The 26,724-nt window shown below is 38.8% G+C and overlaps 1 protein-coding gene across 1 annotated transcript in view; it reads left to right on the forward strand.

Moving 5' to 3' along the window:
• ASAP1 (ArfGAP with SH3 domain, ankyrin repeat and PH domain 1) overlaps positions 1-26,724 on the forward strand; it is a 118,116-nt gene that overhangs the window by 84,540 nt on the left and 6,852 nt on the right. Inside the window, exons 15-22 of the mRNA XM_034069793.1 lie at positions 533-648; positions 2,897-2,964; positions 6,431-6,538; positions 7,864-8,092; positions 16,807-16,968; positions 20,045-20,111; positions 22,179-22,237; positions 24,406-24,908. Of these exons, the coding sequence (XP_033925684.1) occupies positions 533-648; positions 2,897-2,964; positions 6,431-6,538; positions 7,864-8,092; positions 16,807-16,968; positions 20,045-20,111; positions 22,179-22,237; positions 24,406-24,908 (1,312 nt within the window). The remainder of the gene's footprint in view (positions 1-532; positions 649-2,896; positions 2,965-6,430; positions 6,539-7,863; positions 8,093-16,806; positions 16,969-20,044; positions 20,112-22,178; positions 22,238-24,405; positions 24,909-26,724) is intronic.

Below are 26,724 nucleotides of genomic sequence, written 5' to 3' on the forward strand. Positions count from 1 at the left end.
GTGAACCCCTTTGCACAGCTTGTCTTTCCCAGTTTGTATCCTTCCATTCCTTCTTATGACACTCTTATGCATCCTCACAGCCACCCTCTTTGTAGTTCCTTGAACTTGAAGTGTGGGACTTACTAGCGTGTTCTAAGTGTATCAGAATGATTTTTCACATATTTTTAATTGAGCTAATTTAACATGTGTTAAAAAGAAATGCCAGTAAAGCGGAGGGTGAAAACCAACTGCCATGACCTTACAGAGGATTAGGTTTGAATCTCTGAGTTTCAGGTTTGTTGTTTGGTTTTTCAATGAACACTTGTAGATGCTCAGTCCTTGTCAACCGCAGCTCAGGAATTTCCAGTGTGCTTGGAACTATTCTTACTGGTCCTTGAAAGTAATGTTTAACTTGAAAAATATTTCTTTCTCTTTCTACTCCATATTTGTCCCATAAAGTATTAATGCATTTATTGCTGCTAGGGATGCTTGCTCTGAAACGAACAGCACAGCACACTAGATGTCTCTTGATTATTTCTTCTTTTGTGTTTAGTGGAAACCTGGATAAGCAGACAGCGCTGGGCAATACAGTTCTACACTACTGCAGTATGTATAATAAGCCTGAGTGTTTGAAATTGCTTTTGAGGGGGAAGCCAACTATCGATGTAGGTAAGTTCAATATTTAAAGCTAGGATAAAAAGGTTTACTAACATTTCTTCCTATTATTTTAGCCACATCTGTGTTAGGAGATGGCAACTTTACCACCAACGAGCCTAAAGGAAGTGTTCAGTTAAGAAATGGAACTTAAATTCTTAGAAGATAATAGTGGCAAACATTTTCTCGTATAAAAGACTAATGGTAAAACCTAGCTTTCCTGATGCTTAGTTTTCTGATGCATCATAAACAGCCTGGAATTTATGTTTCTTGTTTATATTGTAAAATTCATCTACTACTTGTATGTTATAATGCTTTGAATGGCTGCTCATGTTAATTGCACTTCAGGCATATGTGGGCTTTCTGTACACAACAGTTAATTCTTCTTTTAATATTAATGTCAGTTGGCACTGTGGCTTCACCCAGAGGGCCCCAGCCACCACTGTAGGTGATTAAGGAAGGGATTAGCTATTTCAGCAGCATTTCTCCCTCTGTTTTGCAATCCACGTGTGTGCAGTAGGTGTAACACTTGCCCTACCTAAACCAGTCAATTTTTCATCATGGCTTAGCAAAAGCTAATTAAAAATAAAATCACTGTAAGCTGTTTGCTTACACTTAGGATAATCTCTTGTTTAATAGATGCTCTCCTTTCCCTGCCATATTTTGAATTAAGAAGGTATTCCATGAATCCAGGCTCAGGAGCGAAGTTTCATCAGCATGTCTATGAAACATTTTGTCAGTTCTTGGTATAGGAGGACAGCTTTATGAACAGTGGGTGCAAACTGAAGAGGATAAACTTCTATTTTTTTACCTTTTCACTCATTGCCATCATTTTCCTCCTCTGGCCTCTAAAAAAGCTTTGCACAAATTTAAGTTCATAGCTTGGTGGCAGAAATCGCTGGTTCCTTGCCTTTCTTATACATCCTTAGAATACTTTCTAATATTACCATAAGTCAAAGGATTTGTTGTAACCTTTTTTAACAGATACATCCCTCATTAAGAAAAAGGAAAAGCTGTCTGAACAAGCTTAAGCATGCCTGTTCCATTGAACTCTCTCCTAGGTAGATGACAAAAGAGTGTTTGTACCTTTTTCAGTTCTATTTTTTGTTGGGGATTGTTTTGTTTCATTTTTATGCTCTCACTTAGGAACTGCATATCTTCTCTCGGACTTGAACCATCAGGTTTATACTTAAAGATTGAAAGTCTGGAATTGGCTGGTCTCTTAAGTACTCTGTGTGCTCAGTGCAGCTAAATACTGTATTTTCATTCCTTTCATATTAAAACTGAACCATCCTGGATCTTTCTATAAGGAGCCCTCCTTCTAGGGATCTTAATCCTTTCAAATTCATAGGCCTTTCTATGAGGCCTTGTATTTTCTACATAGGCTTTGTATTTTCTAGAATTCACGACTGGCATTCTGTGTGTAATGTTACAGATAGACGTATTTCCTTATGAGACCTCAGTTTGACTGTTTTCAGTTCCCAGTCACAGAAACTCTTTCCAAACCCAATGTGATGTGGATCATACTCTGCTCCAGCTCCATGGCATTCACTGCTATACTGTCAGACTAAATTTTACCTAGGGTTTGTCCACATCTGGTTGGGATGTGGGGTTTGATCTTTTCTTGAGACTTGCTACTGAGCATCTAGGAAGGATCCCATTAGGTGTTGTGCCAGAGGACCTTCAGAGTGCTCACAGACCACCTTCTTTCTGATCAGGCCTTATTTGAAAAGGCAAAGCATTTTACAGCTTTTAAAAAGAGGAAATTGCTAAGGGGTTTTAAAATTATTCTTGTCCAAATGTCATCTTAGAATAGGATTTCTGTCTTCAAATTCAGGCTTCAAACCACTACATACTAATCAAAGTAAAAGGTGCTTGGATTAACATTTACTGGTTTTTTAAATCTTAAAATAGTTTTCTTTTATAAGCTTATAAAGCTTTGCTTTTCCTGCTTATTCACATAAGGGTTTTACTGACAAAGGAGTTGAGTGGAGAATGACCACATTTCTTTATATTCTCTGCTAGGATGGTTAGGAGGCATTTGGGAAGTGTCCCAGCAGATGCTGCTGATCAGAAAGAACCTGATGATACATGAAACACATGAGCACTTAGAGTAGAATCTTAAAGAGCTGCAGCTGCTATAAAGTAAATAGATGGTCTTGATCACTTTTAGATGTTACTCTGCTAAAAATGCTGAAACTTATTGAATTGAGTCTTTAATCATCTCAAAGAACCCTCTCTTGTTTTATTGTTAATTTTGTAGTCAACCAAGCTGGAGAGACTGCTCTGGACACGGCAAAAAGAGTGAAGGCTGTCCAGTGTGAGGAACTGGTAAGAACCGGGATGGGGAAGATGGATGGGGCATGTTTGTATGTTTAAAGATGTGGTCTATTGAAGATGGCATTGCTGCTGTATGTCAGACTCTATTGCTGTGTGCTAGGCTGAAGGTCCTACCATAGATTAATATTTTCTAACTTCAAAACACAAGAGTCGTTTTCTTTGTGAGAGTTTATGATCTTACTTGTGTTGGAAGTACTTAGTTATTTCAACCAGACCTTAAATACTTGGAAGTCTAGTTGTCACAGAACCAATAAATTGAGGCTAAACTAAACTTATTGTTCAAACTCAATTAAAGCTCTACCAACATTAACTACAGATTTGGAATTTCACATGGATTCGTCACTGCACTGCTGACTCTTAAACTTTATGGCAAGTGATCCAAAATGTGCAATCACTCACCTAAAAGGGAGAGCTCTACCTTGAGGAGTTCCCTTGGCCAGCATCCTGACCTAAAGGGAGGGTCCCTGACTGCAGCCAACGCTGCTCCAAGGAGGAGCAACTCCAAATGGCTGCCCAAGGGGCTCCATTGCTGCCCTGGTTGGATCTGAGCTGTTGTCAGATGTGGTCTTGTACAGCCGTAGGTTCAGGAACCAACTTCCTGCCCCTGCACCCACCAACCAGCACCATGTGTGTGGAAAAAGAGCTGTGCACCTGGGAGTTCTCCTGAGATCTTGTCTGTGAGAACAAGCTTCTGCAGGCTTTGATCAGGGCTTTGTTTGGGCTTTTGTACCTGCCAAACAGGTATTTGAATACCAATTCTAGGACATTTGGGCTTCATCACCTTAGATGTTCTTCTTAGAGGCGTTTCTATGAGAAGTACAGAACAACCTCTGAAATTCAAATCTGTTAAGACCTTTGAAGTCCTTTAGATCCTTTTGGTCTGGATTTTTCTTTGGCTTTTCCTGCTTTGGCTTTTCCCAGATGACTTAACAGGGCAGATAGTTCAGAGATGGTGAAAGTCATCTTACAAGCAGAACTGAAACAACTTGAAATTAAAAACCTCACAGGTGGTAGAGAAAGAGGCAAAAGTGTAATGTCTGGAAGTAAGGGTATCAGAAAATGTAGAACACCAGCTTCTGTTGGACTTTGTCTCCGTACTGAACATGATCAGAGCAAAAGCATTCTGGAATTCTGAGAACATTTAAGGAATGTTAACAGATGCCACTCAAGAAACCTATTGGCATTCAGGAACTAAAGGTGTTAAAGGATTTTCTCAGGTACGCTTTTGAAGCAGTTAGCCAAGAATATGGATTCTACATCAGACTAAGGAGCTTGTTTGTTCTTAGCCCTCTAAAGTGCCTCTCACCAGCATGCATTTAGTAGGCAAGTGAGTTTAAGTACTACCAAGGGATTAAGAAGTCTAAGCAGTCTAAGTGATTTCACATTCAACACAGAACCAGAAGATTTTACAAAACAGCTGCCATTTGCTGCTTAATTCTGTGTCTCAGAACAGTTTTGCTTCATTTTGATGAACCAAGGAGGATATCTACTTTTGCTCTGCAGCTGGTAATTTTAATACCTTTCATTTGACAATTGAAAGTTCTTGTCATGTATTAAGCAATTATTTCAAAATAAGAGAGCTTGTCCTTCAGAAATCATAATAATTTTCCATATTTCTGTGGATGCAAGTCAACCTTTTGCTATGGTTGACAAGGTGGTGCTCTCACTGCCTTCTCAATTACTCCCATGTCTGCTGTGTAAGTAAGTACACTGTTTCCAGTGTTCTGACTGTTTCTACTGTTGCCAGTGTTTCTGTCAGTGAAAACCAGATCAGCCATACAACATACAATTGGTATGGATTGCTTTTTTCTTTACAGTTTATATTTAATACAATAGAATCTGCTGTTAATGTGGACCAACTGATTGTGCTGTAGAATAAAAAAAGTGGATGTGATCAGCGAGCTTACCTAGCAGCTAATAGTTTCAATTATTATAATCAAAATTCTGGGAACACCTCACTGGTTATAAGAACATAGAGCTGCTGGAGAAAGTCCAGAGGAGGCCATGACAATGATAAAGGGGGCTGAAGCATCACCCATTCAAACATAGGCTGGGAAAATTCAGGCTGTTCAGCCTGGAGAAGAGAAGGCTGTGTGAAGACCTCATAGCAGACTTCCAGTATCTGAAGGGGGCCTATAGGGATGCTGGAGAGGGACTCTTCATCAAGGACTGTAGCGATAAGACAAGGGGTAACGGGTTAAAACTTAAATGGGGGAAGTTTAGATTGGATGTAATGAAGTAGTTCTTTACTGTAAGGGTGGTGAGGCACTGGAATGGGTTGCCCAAGGAAGTTGTGAATGCTCCATCCCTGACAGTGTTCAAGGCCAGGTTGGGCAGAACCTTGGGTGACGTGGTCTAGTGTGATGCATCCCTGCCCATGGCAGGGGGTTGGAACTTGATAATCTTAAGGTCCTTTCCAACCCAAACCATTCCATGATTCTATGATTGTTGCGATTAACTGCAATAGAGCATTTTCTTTTTTTTCTTCTTTTCCACTTGTAAACAGAAAAATTATTCCTGCATTTTTCTCAAAAGAGAAAAGATAAGGTTAAGAGTAAAATCATCATATGAGTGATCGTACTGTTTGCCGTGGCCAATGAAATCTGCAAAATAAATAGCTGGATGTTTGCAGTATGGTAGATGTACAAAGCAAATTTCTCTTACATAGCTGGAGTCTTGATTGTATAATTCAATTTCAGCTCAAGTGAACTCATGAATACTTATATAATGGATGGAAAATAATTTGTTCCAAATTTTATTTCAGGAAAACGGTTAAAGGCTCTCCTGAATCAAGCAGTACCAAATAGATGACATTTCAAAGATCTTAGACTCATAGAAATGATAATGGGAAATCTAAGTATTAAGAAAGAAAATTTATCTTCTCAGAATAACCATGAACCACAGTTTTCTGGGGTTTGCTGATCATTAAAGTAGTGGGTTTTTAAAGAATATGAGTCCATTATTTGAAGTGGCAAAGTAGAGGAATTTTGTGCTTAGGACACATTGGCCTCATCCAGTGAGGGAGGGATGTATTTAACTGAAGGGTAAATACCCTTTATTTCTATTCAACACAAGGGCTGTGACTTTGGAGGGATAATCTCCGTATGTACCAGAACTTATAAGTAGGTTCTGCCTTCCCTTCTTGGAAAAGAGGGCTCCAAGTGCATTTCTGCTTTTGTGCCTGTACCTTCTCTTCTTGTCATGTAGTCAAACGCTTGTCAAACGTGGCAACTGCTACCCATTTGGAGAAACTTTTCTCTTCTGCCTTTTGGCTGATTCTCTATACCTCAAATAAATGAAGGATGTTAATGTGTGATTTGCCCTGAAGTTGGGTTTTTTTTAATGTCAGGAAAAGTTTTCAACTTCTAAATATTTCAGCTCATCGCTTGCTGATACAAAACTTCCCTGACACCAAAGGAACAGCAAATATTTTAACAAGAACTGTTCTTTCTTTCAGCTTTCTCAAGCCAAGGCAGGAAAGTTAAACCCACACGTCCACGTAGAGTACGAATGGAATCTTCGGCAGGAAGAGATCGATGAAAGTGATGATGACTTAGATGATAAAGTAAGTGGGGAATTTGCACAAAACCTGACAATTTCTGTTCTGTGGACGTGAATGGAAATCACAGACCCACTTGAATATTTTTTTCCTTACAGATTCTATTACATGGGGCAAAAGCTAGTTTTGAGGCTCACATTAAAGATTGCAAAAGTGCTTTTTTGATTCGGCTTTGTCAACCTAATCATTAATGGACTTCAGCTTTAGAGGTTTTGCTTTGACAAGACATACAATTTAATCTAAGTCAGTAAATGTAGATTACTTAATACTTTGCCATTTTATCCCCTTCTGCATTGTGGGTTGTTAATTTTTAGCTGGAGGAAATCCGAAGCTTCCATATTTATTTTTTCCATAAATTAATAAAGCTGAGTTCTTGAATAAATAGCTCTATTTTTCAAAAACTGCTGTGCACTTTAGTTCTGATTAAGAAGTAACGGAAAGACAAAACTTGAGGGCACAGGATAATTGCCACCCTAGAATGTGTGAAAACTTAGCCTCTGTGCCCTACTTTAGCAAGTCAGTTAATTACTCTGTGCTCTGTTTCTGTAATAAATGCGAGTACTCCTCTCCTATTTCTCTATATCTCTATAGACACCTCTGTATCTCTGGGTGCTGTAGAAAGGAAATGTGGTCAACTTTTCATTTTCTGTGACACATGAGACTGAAACATTCAGAAACCAAAATGATTTACATGTCCTCAAGGACAGGAGAGAACAAAATGATTATCTGTGCAAGAAGCCTCCTGAGGATAACAAATGCTGTATGGGAGATAATAGCCTGAACCAGAGCTGCAGTAAAACAGATCGTGCTCCATATACAGCCATTAACATGCAGCAGTTAAAAATTGCTGTGTGAAATTTCTTCAAAGAGCAATTAGATACGTTTGAAAGAGATGTACCATTGAATATATTGCTAGTTCAGTCAACAGATAACTCTGCTGTGCCAAAAGAGGTTGTTTTTAATATGCATCAGTGGGATAATATACTTGATCTTTGAGATAACTGGTGTGAGTAAAGAACTATTTGAACTGAAAAATTTTTCTTATACTCTTAACAACTTTACTAGGCTTTTATTGGTATATTATTTATTATATTATTATTGTGTATTTTCTTTAAGAATAAATCTAACTTTGTGTACATGATGATGTGTTGATGCTACAATCTTTATTTTTCATTTAGAGGAGAGAATCACTAAAGAGGAGGGATTCGGGCTTATTGGTCCACTAAAGAAAGAAATTATGCTTGGTTCATGCTTTGTTAACTTTTCTCCCAAACACATTAACTATATTTACTGGTTGCACCTGTATAATGCATTCATTTTTCTGTTCACAGCCTAGCCCCATAAAAAAAGAAAGATCTCCAAGACCCCAAAGTTTCTGTCACTCTTCGAGCATTTCTCCTCAAGAGAAAATGACTCATCCTGCATTTAGCACTCCCAGAGACAAGCAAAGACTCTCCTATGGAGCTTTTACCAATCAGATCTTCGCTTCTACAAGCACAGATTCACCCACCTCTCCAACTGCCGACGCTCCTCCTCTTCCTCCTAGAAATGCAGGCAAAGGTAAGTCTGTCTCCAAAGTCTGTCTAGGGTTGCAAGCAGTAATTTTTCCACAGTTGTCCTTCCTTTAGCCAGGTACGTTACAGTTTCAAGATATAGCATAGTTTTTCTTATTACATTGATGCAGTAATCCAATACAATGCATGTTCAGAACTTAAAATGTCCCTCCCCCTTTTTTTAATGGTCTCATAACTGTGCATGACTAGGTGAAAAAATAAAGTAATTCTCTGTTAAATAAAATCTGGTTCATTTTCCTGTAGAAATTTTGTTCATATTTAGGAGAAGCGTTTTTAAGCATTTATAGTATTTACAGTAACAAAAATACAAGTAATATGGAAGAGGTGCTGGTGGGTAGTGCTATAGGGATGTGATGTGTCGAGTCTGGCAGAGGGGGTGAAGACTTTAGAAGAGGTATAAGAAGGCTTCCTCTCCTTGCAGTCAGACTCTGTGGATAAAGACAAATACCAGAATGACCTGTGAAGTACTGAGCAGGTTGGTACTGAACTTCCTTCCCTCTCAGTGCATCAAGGATCCTCTTCCACTCTGGTGCTATAGGGGCATAAGGAAGGGCAGAGAAAATATCGACAAATTGTTAACAAGTCACTTAGGCACTGAAGATCTAAATCAGACATCACCCATTCTTCCGTGAGTGAAACAACTATTTTGCTCTTGTAGAAGTATCTGTGAGGAAAGTTTGTGCTACAATTCAAGCAATCTACATTTAGCTGAAATTAATGGGATGCTTCTTAGTAATGACACTCTTGGTAGCCCTTGAAAGGGAAGAGAACTTATTTCCTTATGAGGCTTACTCTTGTAGTAAGTATATGGTGGTTCTTTGACCTTAAACTTCAAATTTAGATGATGTATTTATGAAAAAAAATGTTACTTTAATTCGTACAAATCAACATTTTTGAAGGAAAAAAACCCTCTTAATTTTTCACCTTTTGTACATATTTAATTTAGAAATAGCCAAATTATGTTTTTTACAGCAGATTTGTTAGAGAAAACTTGAGTTGTGAAGGCTAAAGCATCATTAAATGTTTCAGCATTTATGCTGATGCTCCCCTTTTGTAGCACTAGGATGACTTTATGCTTCATTTCCTCAACTGGTAGTTAACTTTGGTTTAAAATTAAGAAATACTCTCTCTAAAATGTGAGAAATGGACAGAACAGAGTGTATTGGCATCAGATGTCTGCTTTTACATGTTCAGGTGCTGTGCTTAAGAATTACAGTTCCACCGTCAGTTTTCGTCATGTACTGACAACTTTCAAATTCCCCTGGTGCTCTTTGTTAAACATGTCTGTTTTCCATTAGGAGGCAAAGGGATTTTGCCAGGGTATGCATTTTCACTTGAGAGTTCATAGCCTATGTCTCTTTATATCAGTTTCGCTGGGGACTCAGTTGCATCCCTTGTAACTTTACAATGTTGGCTTTCCTATTGGCATTACAATGTTCTGTTTCCTTCCTCCTCATTATCTTTTCCTATGCTCTAACAGTCTGCTACTGATTGTGCATTGTCAGGCACAGTATATTGTCTTAGGTTCAGTCTGACCTAGGATAACTTCTTTTTGTCATAAAGTTGCAAGACTTGGAGAGTAATCACAAATCCCATTTTGATAAGAAGGTCATGAGCTTTGTGCCTTGTATCTATACACTGCTTAGTATATTGAAGCTTTCAATGGATTATAATGAACTTTATTTCTTTGGCATTGTATAGTGTAGTTCTCATTGCCTTTCTCCAGGAAGAGTAATATTTACATGCTTATTTCATGCTAAGTGTGCATTCGAGTTTTAGAAACATTAGGCATATTCCTAGGCGTTCCTGCAAGGTCCTGGATGAGTGAATCGACACAAGATCAAAGCTACTCGGAAAGAAATGAAGCACTGAGTTCTTGTGTGTTTTCATGTCAAGAATTACACAAAGGGAATACTTATATTACAACAATATAACATGATATTATCACAAAATACAGAGAACTGTTGACTTCTAAAGTAGCATTAACTGCTTCATCAGAGTGGAAAATGCCAGATTTGCACTGTAAGATTGAAAGGTTAAATGTCACTAGGCTTCTCTGCTTCAAATATGGCAAAATTTTGACAGTCTGAGACTGATACTGGGGTTTTGGTTGATTTTCATTCGATAATATTGTAAAGTATTTAATCCTTTTTAGAAGTTTCCATTAAATATATGCCTGCATTACAGGAGTAATTAACACTCAAAAGGACAGGGCAACAAGGTGACATGCTTAGAATAATTCATCAGTGTGGAAAAGTCACTCCAGACACATCATTGCAGATGTACTTATGCTTCACTATAAACTCTGCTACACCTGGTTATCTCCCCCACTTCTAGCTCCCAAGTAAAAGAAGCAGAGACTCTACTTCCATAAGACACTGGTGATGCATCTTAATTTTGAAACAGTCTGACTTGATTTTGTTTCTGTAGGAAAAAATAATCCTTTAGGAATTATCTGCTCTTTTGAGATTAGTAGTAATTAGGATATAACCCTTACATCAAAGTCTAACATGCAAGCTTACTTACCAAATCCTGTCTGTTGTTCATTTTAATAGCTACCTATTTGATCTAAGATCACATGAAAACACAATAATGTATTTTGCACTAAGTTCCCTAAATATCAAGAGTAAAAACAGCATTGAATCTATAATTCAGTTTAAGCTTCTGTCCTCAGATATAACCTGATCTTTGTCACTCTCTTCTATGAAGCCCCAGCAGATACCATGGGTCCCTGCTAGAACATGGAGACAGTCACAGTCTGTAGGGAGGGACAGCTGATGGGATCTTATTTTAGAAAGAGGCAGAGGAATTTAAAGTTTCATGGGTTTTATCTTTTGAGGCATATAGATAAAACTCTTTTCCAAAACACATTGTATGTTTAAACAAAACCACCTCACTTTAGCCCTCTGTAAGCTGGTTTCATTCGCTGAATGAACATGAAGTTCCTTAGTAAACAGGTTCTATAGTGTTTACTGAGATGCCACAGTGGGCTGGGAGCCATCAAGTCTGGACTTTGTATTGGGTAAAGGTAAGTTTGTTGGAGAATGTGTATATATAGATCCCTAAAATGCTGGAATGTCTGCTACAGATTTACTTAATCCAAATAGAATGAAGAGTACAGAATGAGTGCAGTAGCTGCATAAGTCAACCACTGTTTGCCTTCTCCAGTAGTTCCACTCAGCTTATTCAGGTTCAGCTTATTATCAATCCAGTCTTTAGTCTGTAGCATTGTAAAAATCATCAGTCTTTCCAGTTTACACCTGCATTATGACTGCAGACATCTAGCAGGTCTTCTGCTTTAAAACCCCCAAAATACCAATATTGGTGTGGTTGCATGACTCAACACAGCAGCAAAATAAACTTTGCAAAATAAACTAAAATAAAACACCGTAAATCCAAAGTGAAGGCAATGTTGCTAACTAGTTTTGTAGAAGTTAGGCAGTCTACGGCAGGTTTCCTTAATTTGCACAGAAAGTGAATTACTTTGTAATGGTTCTGCCTATTTTTTAGTACGGGATGACTATGGAGGTCAAGGATCAGTTTGATGTCATGAAGTTAAGCTTGGTGACTTACATGTTTGCATATTTTACACTCTTTTTCACAGCTGTGATGTTAGGTACGTAAACCCAAAGGCGTTTGTGCTTCCAGTCCACTGCCACTGCAGATACCACGTCATATAATCTGCTTCTCACTTGATCAGATTAAATTCCTAACCAAATTTGCTTATTTACCTTTACTAGTAACTTCTAGAAGCTGTGTGACTACATTGCTCACAGGACTAGAAATCTTCTCAAATCCATGATATTACTTTGTTCATGTACCAATATTGTCATTTAGCTTCGGTGTTTTTTCTGTCATTGTATCTGTATCAAGGCATGACCTGGATGGAGAGCAGTCATGCAGATCTCCTTTTCTGTTTTGTTAGATAAACCAAGCATATTTCACCTTTTCTGAGAGACGAATATTTGCATTCTCCTGTCATTCAAGTCGTCCTTTCATCATACTAGCCTTTCTCTGTACCTGTGCTGTTTAAATCAGCTTTCTTAAATACAAGTGACTAGAAACATAGACAGCATTAAAACCTTGCTGTTAGTGCTGGAAAGACTACATCAAAACTTCCTTTCTCCTATTTTTTTTATTATTCCATCATATTATAGCGTATCAGGCATTACACAGTCTCTAGTACCATTTTCAACTGGAGTCCTTGATTTATAGAACAAATGCTTCCTTAGTATGGAATTTTAACATTATCCACAATACTGCTCTATTTAATCTCATTTCCATTACCTCAGCCTTTAAGGTTGTCCAGTTTCTTCTCTTTTATATTAGTGCATCAACACAAAATACAGCATTCCTTTACCTGAAGTCTGAGTTTTTCTAACAGGTCATTTTTCAGCATTTTATTATAGAATGTACTGCAAATGCTGTTGTTGAATTGATGTATATTCTTAGCTTTCTTTTTCAGAGTGATCATGGTAATTTTTTCTTTATGACCTTCTTTTCAGTCCTGAAAATGTGATGCGAAATAAGACAAACTGAGGAAAGCTTTTAGTAATACCTGCAAAAACATCACTCATAAGAGCTTTAAGAATAACAACACTTGTCAATGAAGATTCTACTTTTAATATATACTTGCTTTCCTTTGCAGTTCCTGTTCTACCATTAACTGGAATAATGGTTCTACCATATCTCTCATTAAGTGGTAAAAAAAATACAAATGTGAGGTTTTGCACCCTAAGCGCACCATTTCTTGAGTGGATGGCAACAGCTTTGCATGGTCTCACAACTACACAATTTAATAGATACTATACTAACTGCACAACAGCTGAAGGGCAACACACTGTTAACGGTGGAGCTTTTCCCTTTACTTACCTTAGTACAATAAATTTGAGATTATTTGGTCTATCTACACATGAAAGTGTGATCCTTGCAATATGAAAAAGTGATAAAAGATGACAACAGTTTGCACTGAAAGCCAACAGTTCCCAGCTAACTGTAGAGAGCCCAGTGGAAGCACAGCTAAGAAAGTCTAGGTGTTTTTCCTGATTTTTGTACTTCTTTTCCTTGTGTGAAGAAAGTGCTCTCATGAAATATGAACTTCACAGCTATGGGGGAAATCATCATTAAGATGACTGTGCAGAAATTAAATGGTTGGCTTACTTGCTGCCTGGTAAGAATCACCAAGTATCTTTGGTCTAGAAAAATAACTTCTCTGGTTATTGCTTAAAAATGCCTAGTTAAGCTTGTGTGATTAAAACTATCATGTAAGAACTGTTTTGAGGTTTTGTTTATACATAGATATATGTGTACCACTGAGACGAGCAGCTCTGGTGCTAACAGGATTGGCAATAGAGAGCTTTAGTGTGACAGTTTGCTGGACCAGGCAAGCTGAGAGACCCAGCAGGAGCCCACAGTTTGAGGCAGTCGATGGAGATCCGTGCAGCATCAAAGACACAAAGATTATTGATGTGTTGGTACCTGAGAGTGGTCACATAGGAACTGGGGCTTCTCCCTCACAAAAGGTGGTAGGATCAGCCCAGCTGAAGCGCATCTCCACCAATGCACACAGTGTGGGCAACAAACAGGAGGAGCTGGCAGCTGGGAGAACTATGACATAGTTGCAATAACAGAAATGTGGTGGCATGACTCTCACAGCTGGAGTGCTGCAATGGATGGTTATAAACTCTTCAGAGTCTTGTCTGGAGCTTAATGATGATGAGGAGGTCCCAGGTGATGTTTTTTAGTGGTGGCCTTGGCAGTCCTGGGGTAACGGTTGGATTTGATGATCTTAAAGGTCTTTTCCAACTTCAATGATTCTGTAATACAAAGTATTTAATAATAAATTTAACGATGCTTTGTACATCATCATTAGATCTGTGTATTGGTTCACTGGTTGTTTCCAAAAGCTGATTTAGATTCCAGAACATTTCCCATGTTTGCTGTATTCAAAGTGATGTGACTTCATATCTCTTTTTGAAAAGATATTTTGAAGTTTTCCTTTATTTTCTGTTTATTGACAGTTATGTTGTATTTCAGCCATGTAATCATTAGTGTATGACTCCCAAATTTATAATTATTTCTTCAGTGAAATTAATATGGGGATAAATGGTACAGTAGGAGCCTGGCAAGATGCATTACTTCCAATGCTTTAACACCTTTTCCCTGGAACTGTTTTGTGCCATGGGAACTTTTGACACCTATGAAGTGATAATGTTTTTCAGCCCCTCTCTGATATCTGGAGATACACTACTAGTGTGAAATATAAAATATATATCCATATAACCACCTTCAAAGAATTTTATCCTACTAAATTTTAGTTTTATAGAGAAGGATTCTTCACTTTATTGGCAATAAAAAGGAAACATTTCACTTCGTGCCTAAGGTTTTATTTTTACGATAAGCACATAATGCTGTTTCACTGCATTTTCTCCACTTTCTGTCCTTCAAGCCTAGTTTGAACTCTGTGTCACTCATGGTGGGGCTGGAGGCCGTGCTGGCATTGAGTGGTCAGGCTGCAGTGCAGTACTAACAGCAGCACAGCAGGTGGTGGTAGGACCGAGCCTCCGAGGTGTTGGACATCCCCACTTGCAGTTTGTCAGTGTGCAGTGCCTTTCCGAGATGTGAAATACTGACATTCTCTGTGTGTTTTGACGTGCTTTGAAAATAATGTTACTGTTAACACTGAATGGTGACTTCTCCTTTCCCCCTCAGCACTCCTACATTACACTCTGAGTTACTACTGTTTACAGAGCAACTTTTGATTCATATTTATTTAAGCCAGCTGATGAATTTATGACTAGTCTGGAGGATCATCAGTCAAAGCTTAGCCTGAGAAAAGTTTTCTTCTTTTTGCTGCAGAAATGTTTCAATTCATAGTTTAAATCAGCTTCCTTTCTTAAAGCTTAAGGAAGACATTAAAATGGGAAAGGATGCAAACTGGGGAACAAGCATTAATGTGCACTACATGTGGCTTTTGGTCAGTTAATGGTCTTGAGAACTTGGGAGTAAATAGAGAGGAAGAATCCGATAATACATAATTTGATTTATGAGGTTAAGCAATTAATGGAAAGCCAGCTCCAACATACCTGCTGGGGATGTAGTTGAGAGATTCTCCTGAGCAGCAAAAGGCCTTCCAGGCTGGAATCTGGAGGAGAACAGAATGAATCATTAACTCAATATGGGCAGTTTTATCAATCTCTTCTTTGGGGTTTAGAAGAAGGAGGGAGGTCACCTGCTGAAAATACCTGGTAAATACACACTTGCTTGTAGGATAATTGAAGTTACCTTTGTCAATGTTTAGTATTGTTATTATCTGTCTTAGTATTATTATTATCTGTTTGGAATGCAGACTTTGGTGACTTTCAGTCTATCTGGAGAGAGTAGTAGTGTGTATTTGTGAAGAGGCAGCTCTAGTCCTGTGTGCAGGTCAGACTGTATCCTCATCACCACGATGAAGATTTTTTTTGTCTCAAACACTTTTCAAATAGGTTTTTGAAACAGAGGTGAGTTTGTTCCATAGTGCTACAAAATGTGACTTGAAATTTCAGGTGTAACTGCACTTTGCTTTTAAATCAATTTTCTGCATTTATCGAGAGCCTGTGATAGCAAAGCTGTCTTCCCTGCAAATGTAATTGCAAGATCATGACTGCAGGGGAGCATCATTTGTTGGTTAGATTGAAGCCAACAGAACAGACCCCCCCTAGAGCTGTTCTAACCTAATGCAGACTAATTGGGATAAGTGTTACAGGTAACTTCTTATGGAAATGGCCACTGATTGGAGCAGTTGTCCCCTCACTGCATGTTTGCTCCCTGCACTGCCTGCTTCCTTGAGCTGCTCACTAAAGGGCATTTTTGAAGGGGAATGGTGAAGTTGCTCAGGGAAAACTTGTCTTCCCTCTAGGTTATTTTCTCTTTTAACCTGTGTGTGTTCCCACATCCTGTAAAACATGCATTTTGTTGAATAATATTTGTGCTAACACTGATGCAGGGGGAAATAAAGTGTTCAAGGGGAGGGGTGACTGCATAAGCTCTATAAGTAATGCTACCATTAAATATCCAATTTGAGCCTCGGAAAGGGCTTTGCTGATGTTGATTTTATGCACACTGCATACAACATTTTGCACTGCAAGAATGTATAGTCTCATTTATATAAGCCACATAAAAAAGGAAGATAAACCTACAAAAATTTAAGCTTACAATGCAATTTTCAAAACGCAAGGAAAATTCACAGGTAGCTTTCTGTTCCCTACATCCCCCTCAGTTTATACAGAACTCTTATGGGATGCAGTTACAGGATGGGGAAAAAGTGTCCCCACATAGTAGAACATGTAGAAAGCTATTTCTTTTTGTTCCAAATTAATAGTAGCTGTAATCCCACACGCTTAATATTTATTTAGTTTTAAGATTTCATGCCTCTTTTTTTTATGCCTAAAACTAGGAATCATGAACCAATTAATCCTGTATTTTTAAACATAAGTACACGTGTCGTTCTATTGTCAAGTTGCTTATATTCCCACAGCTGAGATGGTTAAAAACGTGGTGAACGTGTCGTTTAATCTAAACAGTGTTCTGGCATGGCTTGTCTTTTCGTTTGAGTCCTTTGCTGCACTTTGCTGTGGGTCTGACTGTGATTTTTTGTTTCAGTGCTGCTTTGACGTTTATGCACATGTATTTGTAAGAAGGTTGTTTGTTATTTTGCAGGCCCACCTTCAACCCTCCCTCTAAGCACTCAAACCTCTAGTGGCAGCTCCACTCTTTCCAAGAAGAGACCACCTCCCCCACCCCCAGGACACAAAAGAACCCTCTCTGACCCACCAAGCCCACTACCTCATGGACCCCAGAATAAGGGCCCAATTCCTTGGGGTGAGTTTTGAAACACAGAACAAAAGGGCAGGGGAAAACCTTTTATGATGGATGATATATGATCTTTGATTTCTTTTCACCTGGTGCTTGCTTCCCAATGATTGCAGCTTGATGCAGCGTCAGCTCAGATAAATCAGCATTTCTATCTCCTGTCACTCTAGATTCCAGGCTTCTGTATCCAAGTCTCACTTGAGAAACCTGAATACACTCCATGCTCCCCCTGGGGCACAATTCGGTCTCTGCTGCCTCCTTCTCTCTACCCCAGCTGCCCAGGCTGCCCTCACCCTAGTCCCCGCATCTGCTGCATCTCCTCTGCCTCTGCTTCCTCACCCCTGCTGCTGTTCTGACCAGCTCACTGATGCAGGTGGTTCATGATCTGGGACAGATAAACCCCAGTGAATCTGTGTGGTTCTGATTCCCAAAAGAGCTGGGTTCCTTGGGCTCTATGACAGATCTTTCCCACAAAGTGTTGGCACCTAGCTGGTGATGTGTTGTCTTAATATGTTTTGGGGGTTTGTGATGTCTGTGCATACACAAAGACTGATAGGGTCACATCCTTGTACTTGCAGAAGTTATACAGAAACAGCACAGATTTCTTTTTTCTTTCTTTCTAACAGGATCCTTTTCTGACAAGCTTTTTACAAACTATTTACCAGACTACTTGAATGACTCCTCTTTTCAATAAACATTGCTCTATGCAGTCAACATCTCCCCATAAATCCCAGTACCTATAAATCTCAGGACCATGAAATTTACTAGTGTTGGTGGCAGGCTTTCTATGTATCTGTAAACTTTTGAGCTGGGATCCAATGCTTACAATGGGGGGTCCATACATTTCTTGTGTCTTAAGAGTATCTTCTCTCTGTTCTAGCACAGATTGCTAACCTAAACAAACTGTAAGCCTAAAACCAGCAAACTGAGTTAAATGTGGTAAATTATAGAGTACTTGTGTAGGGTATGTGATTTAATCTAGGATTTGATAAGAAGTGAAATACAGAGTCCAGTAAAAAGCACAGTCTTTTTCTGTTTCTCAGAGGAATGCAAATAATGACAGTCTTTTTCAGTTCTTTACTTTTCAGATGTCTGGGCTATGGAAAAAATGTTTCCTGTGTTCTGGAGTCTAACCTCTGCTATTCCAGAGGTAGTAAAGGGATTTTGAAGAGCCTGAGCTTCAAAAATCAATGAGAAGTCCAGAACAGCATCTAAAATACCAGATATTGGAATACGCTGCAATGTCAGACTATCAGAAGGAGAAGTATGGTAGCAATAGATGCTAAGCTACTGCCAACTAGTCTTTAAAAACATTCGACAACAGATAAAGGAGAAGAACAATACTGCAGAGGTGCAGGTGTGGAGTCAAAGAACCTCAGAGCAGTAGAATACCTTCTCAAGGCAGAGCTGGAGAAGAACATTGCTTATTCTGTCTCTTTTCTGCTCTGCAGCGCACTCTAAGCTTCAGTGATGGAAGAGGGGCCTCTTCTCCCCTCTTAGCGGAGATCTGTACAAAAACTTGTTTCAAAGTCCATTTGGATTTTAAGCAAGGATGACATTTTGTGTTTATAAAAGAGGGAGCTTCTTGTATCTGCCTTTGTGGTTTGGTTTAAAAGCATTGTCAAATGTTCGCTGCTTTCCCTTTCAGAAGCTTTTTTTCCGTGTTGTTATATTTCTTGTCATGTTGAATTTCAGCATTTGTTTTCTAATCTGTGCACTGATTGAAGCTTCAAGCAGAGCAATCCTTAACTTATGTCTAAGCAAATGAAGTTACTGTTCAAAGATATTCTAAAAATGCCATTTAGATTATTTGGGATTTCCATAGCAACCACAGGATATTTTTCCTTGTTTGATCCATAGGATCTACGTGTGAAGGATTTGCTGTTTGTTTTACCTTTATTTTTCTTTTCCCCCATTTGAAATACAAGCATATTTTTAGCAAGGCTCAGCATGAGCTTTTTCTGCAGTTTCATTTAAACTTCAGTGCGCTAAGAATGGCATCTAAGCAAATGTGTCTTTCTTTTGCATGGGAAGTATTTTTATAGAACTATAGAATAGTTAGGTTTGGAAAGAACCTTAAGATCATCCAGTTCCAACCCCCCTGCCATGGGCAGGGACACCTCACACTAAACCATATCACCCAAGGCTTCATTCAACCTGGCCTTGAACACTGCCTGGGATGGAGCATTCACAACCTCCCTGGGCAACCCATTCCAGTGCCTCACCACCCTAACAGTAAAGAATTTCTTCCTTATAACCAATCTAAACTTTTGGGTTTTAAACTAATGTTCTTGGATCATTGAATGTCACTTTACATCTATTTCAGTGACAAAAATTACTGATGGTTGTTGAAGTTGGTTCTGAGATTTAGACATGCTGTAATAGAAGAGGAAGGGGGGAATGATAAAGGCACTAAAAGTAGTTAGTATAATTGTACCTTGGGAATGGTGATGGTTAATGAAAAAGAAGCCTTCTGAAGGAGTTCAGGAGCACTTGGGTTTGGATTTTGCTGCCTTGACAGCATTGAGTATACCCAGGATCTTTTATGGGTTAACATTCAGGTTGCGGTTACATACTGAGTTATTATATCAGCAGAGGCTACACTTTACGTAGAATAAAATACCAGTCCTTAGAAATAATGATGTTTTGTTAATAAAATCAAGTTCATGGTGGGTTTAAAAAGATGTGCCTCGTAATGCAAAATGCAGACATCTGTGATAAATCTGATTGGTCCTGGCCTGCAGTATCTCCTTCTATTCAGAGAAAATTGAAACTCTATATTCAAAACAAATGCCCTAGAGCAGTAACTCAGCAATGTCATTCCATCTTTCCCTGCCAGCAGATGTGAGCTACCAGTAGGTTGTTTTAAGCTGCGTTATACGTAAGGTCAAGTTGGATTATTACTTTCCCTGCTGTTTTTTCAGTTACTAAACTATTAGTAAATAATGATGTTTAATATCTCTAGATGTGTTGTGTAGAGGATATTTGGACAAGTGTGTACTTCACTTGAAGTTGCACCCTCCAGTGATTAGATTTCAGTTATCCTAATGATAATTTTCTTTAAACTGTGCTTTTTTCACCTCAGGTAATGATTTGGGCCCACCTTCAACTAAGGCTGCAAACAAGTTTGAGGGGATGTCTCAGCAGTCAAGGTAAAATCTGTGTATATGAAGGCAAAGATGAAAATTTATCTAAGGATAACTAATATATAAAGTAGAAAAGAAATTGCCCTTCATATGAAGTAAGATCCTAGCTATGTTTCTTCATTAGTTTTCTGCATGCCTTACCATGCAAATACTTTGGCTTCATCGAGCCTCCTACGCTTTGTTCATAGCTGTCCAGACACAATTCATCCTTTGAGAGGGATGGGCAGAACAACTTGCACCAGAATCAATTGACTGCTCCTACACAAGCACTCTCTGAGCTAGGGAATGCTGCCTCAAACTGCAGCCCGACAGGACAAAAGCTTTCTTTTCATGTGTCCTGCATTTGATTTTATGTGCTTTAGTGTGAGGTCTCACGCCTTCAGCTGCAGGAGTGTCACTCTGGGTACAGGCTGGCATCGGAGGCATCTCTGTAAGAGAGAGAATTCATCTCACTTGTCCAGCTTAACTGTTTGGCAGTCTGTCAAGCCTCTGTGCTGACACACGTTGTGTAAACTGTAATAACACAAACTGCTTTTAGCTCATAGTTCATCAGGTCAGTACATTACAAGTGTCTTCTTCCATAGCTGCAGGAGTAAGGATAACCATACATCCCTGTCACTTGGTATTTGCTACTCCTTTATCAGTATCATGATTCCAAAATCCTGAGGTTCAAAAAGCATGGCAATTCTAATAAACATATGCCTTGGGCAATACACCAGAGACTGTGCATGACCACAGTGTGCGCGATCAGGCTGTGACTGGAGGTGGATGTGTAACGTCAAACAAATCACAGAACAAGATGTGTAGGTAGCCTTTCTGGACACTCCTCAGTCTGTGATCTGCCTTGTCAGGACAGGCAGGGGACGTGTTGGTGGTAGCTGACTTGCCATGTTGGCTGAATCCATCCAGGTGGCACTGGGTATTCAGGGAGAAAGGGATGACGTTCCTACAGCACAAAGAGCTGGTGCCATACTTGATGCTTGTAAGATAAGCATAGAAGTGTGGTTCTCGTGTTTGATGGCATTGGATAAAGGCTGAGGTAATTATTGAATCAAGATTGAGCTTGGCTTTTCTTTCAGTTTTGCATCATTATATATTTTGACTAAGAAAAGCTGGGAAATCAAAAGTATTTTGTCATACTCATTTTGAAATGCCACCTTTGGAGACAAATAACACCAGAACCAAGGCTGTTTGATGCAGAAGACACTGCTCTCTGGAACATATTCTGGCAACTTCCTCACCCATTTTTCTTTTCCCTCGTGTTTTGAGTGATTATTTTGAGGTGACACTGAATCTTGATTATTGATTGCTTGATTTTTATGCCTTTATTCAATTGGCTTTCTTCTTTTCTTCCACTTTGCTATAAAAGTGACCTGCATGTGGTTTTAGTGGAAGAAATTTGGTGGGTTTTGTTGGAACTTATAACGTGTTTTGCCCTCGTGCCAGGTTTGTGAATCTGAGCCAGCCTGGTGTTAATTCTGACAAAACATTGCCTACAAGAGAAAGCTTAGATGGAAAGTTTTGACACTGTGCAACTATCTCAGATTTTTATGCTGTAATAAATTACTCACAACTCCTGCTTGTATTGTCATTTACTACTATAAACAGCCAACACAGCTGTAACACAGGCTGGCAGAGTAAACCCTGTTGGTTTTCCACAATTATCAGTATTTCCTCAGAGTAGCAGAGGCTTTGTTTCCTGATGTGGCTGCAGTTTATGGGTCATATAGTCTCATACTCATGCAGTAGGCTACAAGACATAGGCTTAGTCCTGGGGAACTTCAAACCACTGACATAAAGGACAAATTGCTTTGAGTGCTTCAGTATGATTAAACACTCAAGTTTTCCTTAAAGTTCTGGATCTGCCCTCTCAGCTGGTCTTTCAGCTTCACCTATTTTTAGAGTTACATTTTTGCACATACCATAGTATGTAGAATAAATCTGCCCTTTAGCGTTAAAGCTGTGTGGGGTTTGTATGTCTTTTTCTGTGTAAAAGCAGTTAATCCTTAACAGTGTTTTGAGTATACTTTATAACAGTATGAAAGCACTAACAAATCACATCTGTTGATTTAGCACTGGGACTGCAAAGACTGCACTTGGCCCTAGAGTTCTTCCCAAACTACCTCAAAAAGGTAAGAGATCTCTTTGGGGGTGTTCTCATAATGGCATTTTTAAAAATATGTGTAAAAGTAGATACTTGGTTTAAATGTATGGGACTTTTCAGCAAAAGTTGTATTTCTAAAATGCACAAACCACAAAAGCTTAGCAAAAACCGGAGAGGATTTACCAATATTGGGAAGGTTTTTATTAAACTAAAAGAGTAGTTAGACCTGTGGAAAATACAGTTAAAAAATATCATAAACTAACCAAAGCTGGAAGAGACCTCAGGACTGGTCCCATCCAGCACTCGGAGCAGGACCAACTTTCTGACATGAGAGCTGCCAAGGCTGTGTCCAGTCACATTTTGAGGCTCCCCATGGATAACCTCCCAGGGCTTCTGGTTTTTCCTATCTTTGGCTGCTTTCATTGGTCAGTTTTTTGATCCTTCCTAATATCCGTAAGTGAAATTTCTTGATAACCTTGAAGCAAGTTATGTCCATTGCCATGTTTTGGTGGTCAGGGTTGTTCTCTTTATAACAACTTTGAAAAGAATCAGTGCTGTTACATGCTCACTTGGTGACAGACTTGCTGAGCTCCTCATCCCAATGAACACTTCATGGTCCTTCCTTCTTAGAAATACTTTTTCTAGTCTCTCTTTAAACTCAGAGCAGGTTTTATTTAGTTGAGTTCTTGCAGCAGTTGATTGTAAAGTTGAACATATACCTACCTTGTAGCTCTGCCTGATACAGAATCCATCAAGAAGGTGTTCTGTCTGTCTGAGTGGATCATCACCTGAAGATCAGGAAGTGATGCCTGCCCAAACATCATGAGCACGATGCCTGAGAGTGCAAATCATTTAACAGAAAATGCAAATATGAGATTTCAACTCTATTATATTACAGTTATTATGACCTGGTATCATCTTTTGAAAGAGACACCAATGGTATGATAAGGCACCACTGCAAAGGAAGACAACACTTCCTTGATTTCAAATTATACAGCTGAAATCTTAAATGGGCTCAATCAAAGCACTTTAAGGGCTACTGTCATTTTTTTTTCATCTCATTTACTTAAGCCTCAAACCAGTGTGGATGATCAGTGTTTTACATTTGCTAGTAGATAAGTTTAAGAGACAAAGCCATATACAGGTATCAACACAGGCATTTTCTAAAGTTGGGTATCTGATAGTAACTAAACAATTTCTTTCATGGAAATCATGGAAAGTTTTGGGGTTTTTTGCTGTAAATAAACATAAATACAGCATGGAAATGTTATTGCAGTAGGTGATATCCAAAGGGAATGTTGCAGCTTCCAGGACACCTTTTTGGCTGATGGAATATGACACTAAAGCAGTGCTGAACACAATAAGCAGTTATTCCTTCTAGTCAAAATGTGTTGCTTTCATCATGGGCTGTAACTATTTTCTCTCCTGTCCCACTTCATCTGTTTTAATGCACAGTTGTTTGGTTTAAGGTTTTGGGAGGTTTTGTTGTGTTCCTATGGGCTTGTTTTTAATGTGGATTTCAGTCAAGTTTTCTTAAGGAACTAGCAGTAGAATCAGCACATAACACTGGAAAAAAAAAACTATTTGGAAAAGCTATTTTCAATTTATTTCCATAAAGTCTGCAAAATACATTTAAAAATGTCTCCTCTTCACTAAATTGTAAATATTTACAACAATTAGTTACTAGTTTTAATTTTAATGTCTGTAATACTTACTGTGTACAATGTATAGACACATACGTGCTCATTCAGTCTCTTCTTTAAGATTTTATAGCTACTAATCCTGAGAGTCAGGGGTTTTTGTATGCAGTTCAACTGCATATATGAATAATTGTCATTAAAAGAGAATTTTCATTGCAGTCATGTCAGTAGCTTATATTTAATACTGTCTGATTTAGGCCCATTACAAGATCACTTTATTTCTTCTTAAGTAGTTAGTCTATAAATTGACATCTAATAGCTGTTGGATTAAGCACTCATGGCCTCCAGGAGGAACAATAAAATGAGACCTCAGTGAAAGAGGGTTACATCAAGGTGTGTTCCCTTGCATTTGCCATAGACTAAGGGAACCTCTGGGCAGTTAACAGTGCTTGGTGAACATGTGGTCATTTACACAGTTAGAGTTTTGATATATGCTTAAGTTCTTTGTTATAAAAATGAGATTGTGAAAACCCATTGTTATGCTCTTCTGTTTTAGTGGCACTAAGAAAAATAGAAACCAGTCATCATCTTTCAATAGATAAATCCCATCAGCACGCGGAAATGTTTCAGAAGCCCTCGCTGTCCATCGATATACCACAGAAACCACAGCCTGGAGACTTGCCCCCAAAGCCTCTGCCTCTGGAATTAACTCAGAAACCTCAAGTGGTAGATTTACCCCCAAAGCCTGGAGAACTACCCCCAAAGCCTCAGCTCGGAGACTTGCCACCAAAACCGCAACTTGGAGACTTACCTCCAAAGCCGCAAATGAAGGACCTTCCTCCAAAACCTCAGCTGGGAGAGCTGTTGGCTAAAACCCAGGGTGGAGAAGCATCACCGAAGCCTCAGCCCTCAGAGGCAAATCAGAAGTCTCACTCCATAGATCTTTCTCCAAACGTACAATCTAGAGACACCGTCCAAAGGCAAGCATCTGAAGAGTCTAATGACATAACACACGCCCTGCCAGAAACCCCTGTGCCACTGCCCAGGAAAATTAATATGGTAGGTGTTATTCCAGCTCATTTAAAGTATCCATGGGAGGTTTTGAAGTTACTGTAGGACTGTCTGTGCAAAAAAAGTCCCCATCTTTGAGCTATGCACTCAAAGCAACATAACGTTATGGGGTAGGATGGGGAATAAGGAGTTCTCTTTGTGCTCCCAAGCAGCTTCAGCAAATGCTGGAGGTTTACAAGGCCTCTCGCATACTGAAACAAGTACTAGTAGCATAAAACAATAGCTATGGGAGCATGACAGTTTGTTTAGATGTATTAGGGAGCTTGGGCATTTTTGTCTGTGCTTGTTATCATTCTGAATTGATTGGTGTTTGTTTCTGCTGTCTTTGCTTACTGTTCTCTATGCCTTAGTTTTTTTGTCTACTTCCAGTGCTTGCTAACATCCCTATTACAGCTTACAAATCCCAAATACATATATATTCTAGTAAAGTTAACTGTGACAAACTACTAAATCCATGTTCCTGTTATATTTAATGTGATGCACTGAAGTAGTTAACAAAGGTTCAGCTATAATGCTGAAGTGTGAAAACTGACAGTGCTGGATGGTTTGTAGTGGCAGAGCTGGAGTTATAACTCGATTCCAAGTCTCTTTGTTCAACCCCCAATTCATCTTCCTGTTATCTTGCTAACCAGTGCCTTTTCCATCCAACAGAGGATTCTTCATGCATATGTATATTGAAATAGTTTTATGAAACTTCAGAGCAGCTCTCTTAAGGTTTTTCATCATTAAGAATACATCAAAAAGGAGATGGTTTTGCTTGTCAAATTGGCTATGCAAAGCACTTAGGTAAAGGAAATAAGACTTCCACTCTTTCACTGAAAGCAAAGGGTGAGTTTCTCCCTTGTGCTGGTCTGAGGACTCTTTCTCTGGAGTCATCATTGGAGTCAGCTTCTGTCATGGACTTGTCTGTAAGCCCCTGTCTGAACTGAAAATGAACAACAGGTTGTTCCTTGGGCTTCCTGCCTATTCTAGAGATTAAATAAAATAGTACAGGGATCTGATCAAAAGGTGTCTGCAACTGTGCTTTGTTTACTGCATGCTTTTAAATATAAGCAGGCAAATATTGCTGGACATTCTCAGCTATTTGTCACTTTATTAAAGAGTACAGAAAGCAAATAGTGGATTAGTTGTTTCAGGGTTTTTTAGACTCTCATTCTACCTGATACAGAAAAATTTTGTGAAAAGATGTGTTCTCCAAATTCAGCCATTTTCACATGTGCAGGAAGTGAAATAGTTCAATTTTTTTCGGCAGTGATAACATTATGATGTATCCATGATGATTACTTACCAGTTTTCCACACATTGCATGCACACTCCTGTCTCTTCTTGCTCAAGTAGTAAGGTGCAAGAATTCCTCTTAAATGTATCTCAGCTGGCTGTATCCTCTGCACACAAACTGCTGAAATGCACCATCAGCGCAGCAGTAAGACCTGGGCCAGCAACCACTAGTCCTTGTTGTCACTTCACTCTTGGCTTTGACTATGTAGCCATTGCTTAAATGAGCACCAGTTTTTGTATTGGAAGTTCTAAAAAATCAATTGTTCAGGATTATTAGGTAAAAACCACAAATGCTGTTAATATAGAAGGACTCGGAAGGATGTTTTTAAGGAAATGAAACTTACTCTGAGTGCTTCTAAATTTACACTGAGCACTTGAGTGTTCTTGTGCATGTGTGTGTGTGTGTGTGTTGTCTATAAAGGAGACAAAATAGTTCTAAACAAAGTGTTGAATTTAAATAAGAGGATGAAGGAATTATTAATGACCAGAGAGTCATAGAATCATTTAGGATGGAAAAGACCTTCAG

This window comes from Melopsittacus undulatus, chromosome 1, assembly GCF_012275295.1.
Source record: "Melopsittacus undulatus isolate bMelUnd1 chromosome 1, bMelUnd1.mat.Z, whole genome shotgun sequence".
Taxonomy (NCBI): domain Eukaryota; kingdom Metazoa; phylum Chordata; class Aves; order Psittaciformes; family Psittaculidae; genus Melopsittacus; species Melopsittacus undulatus.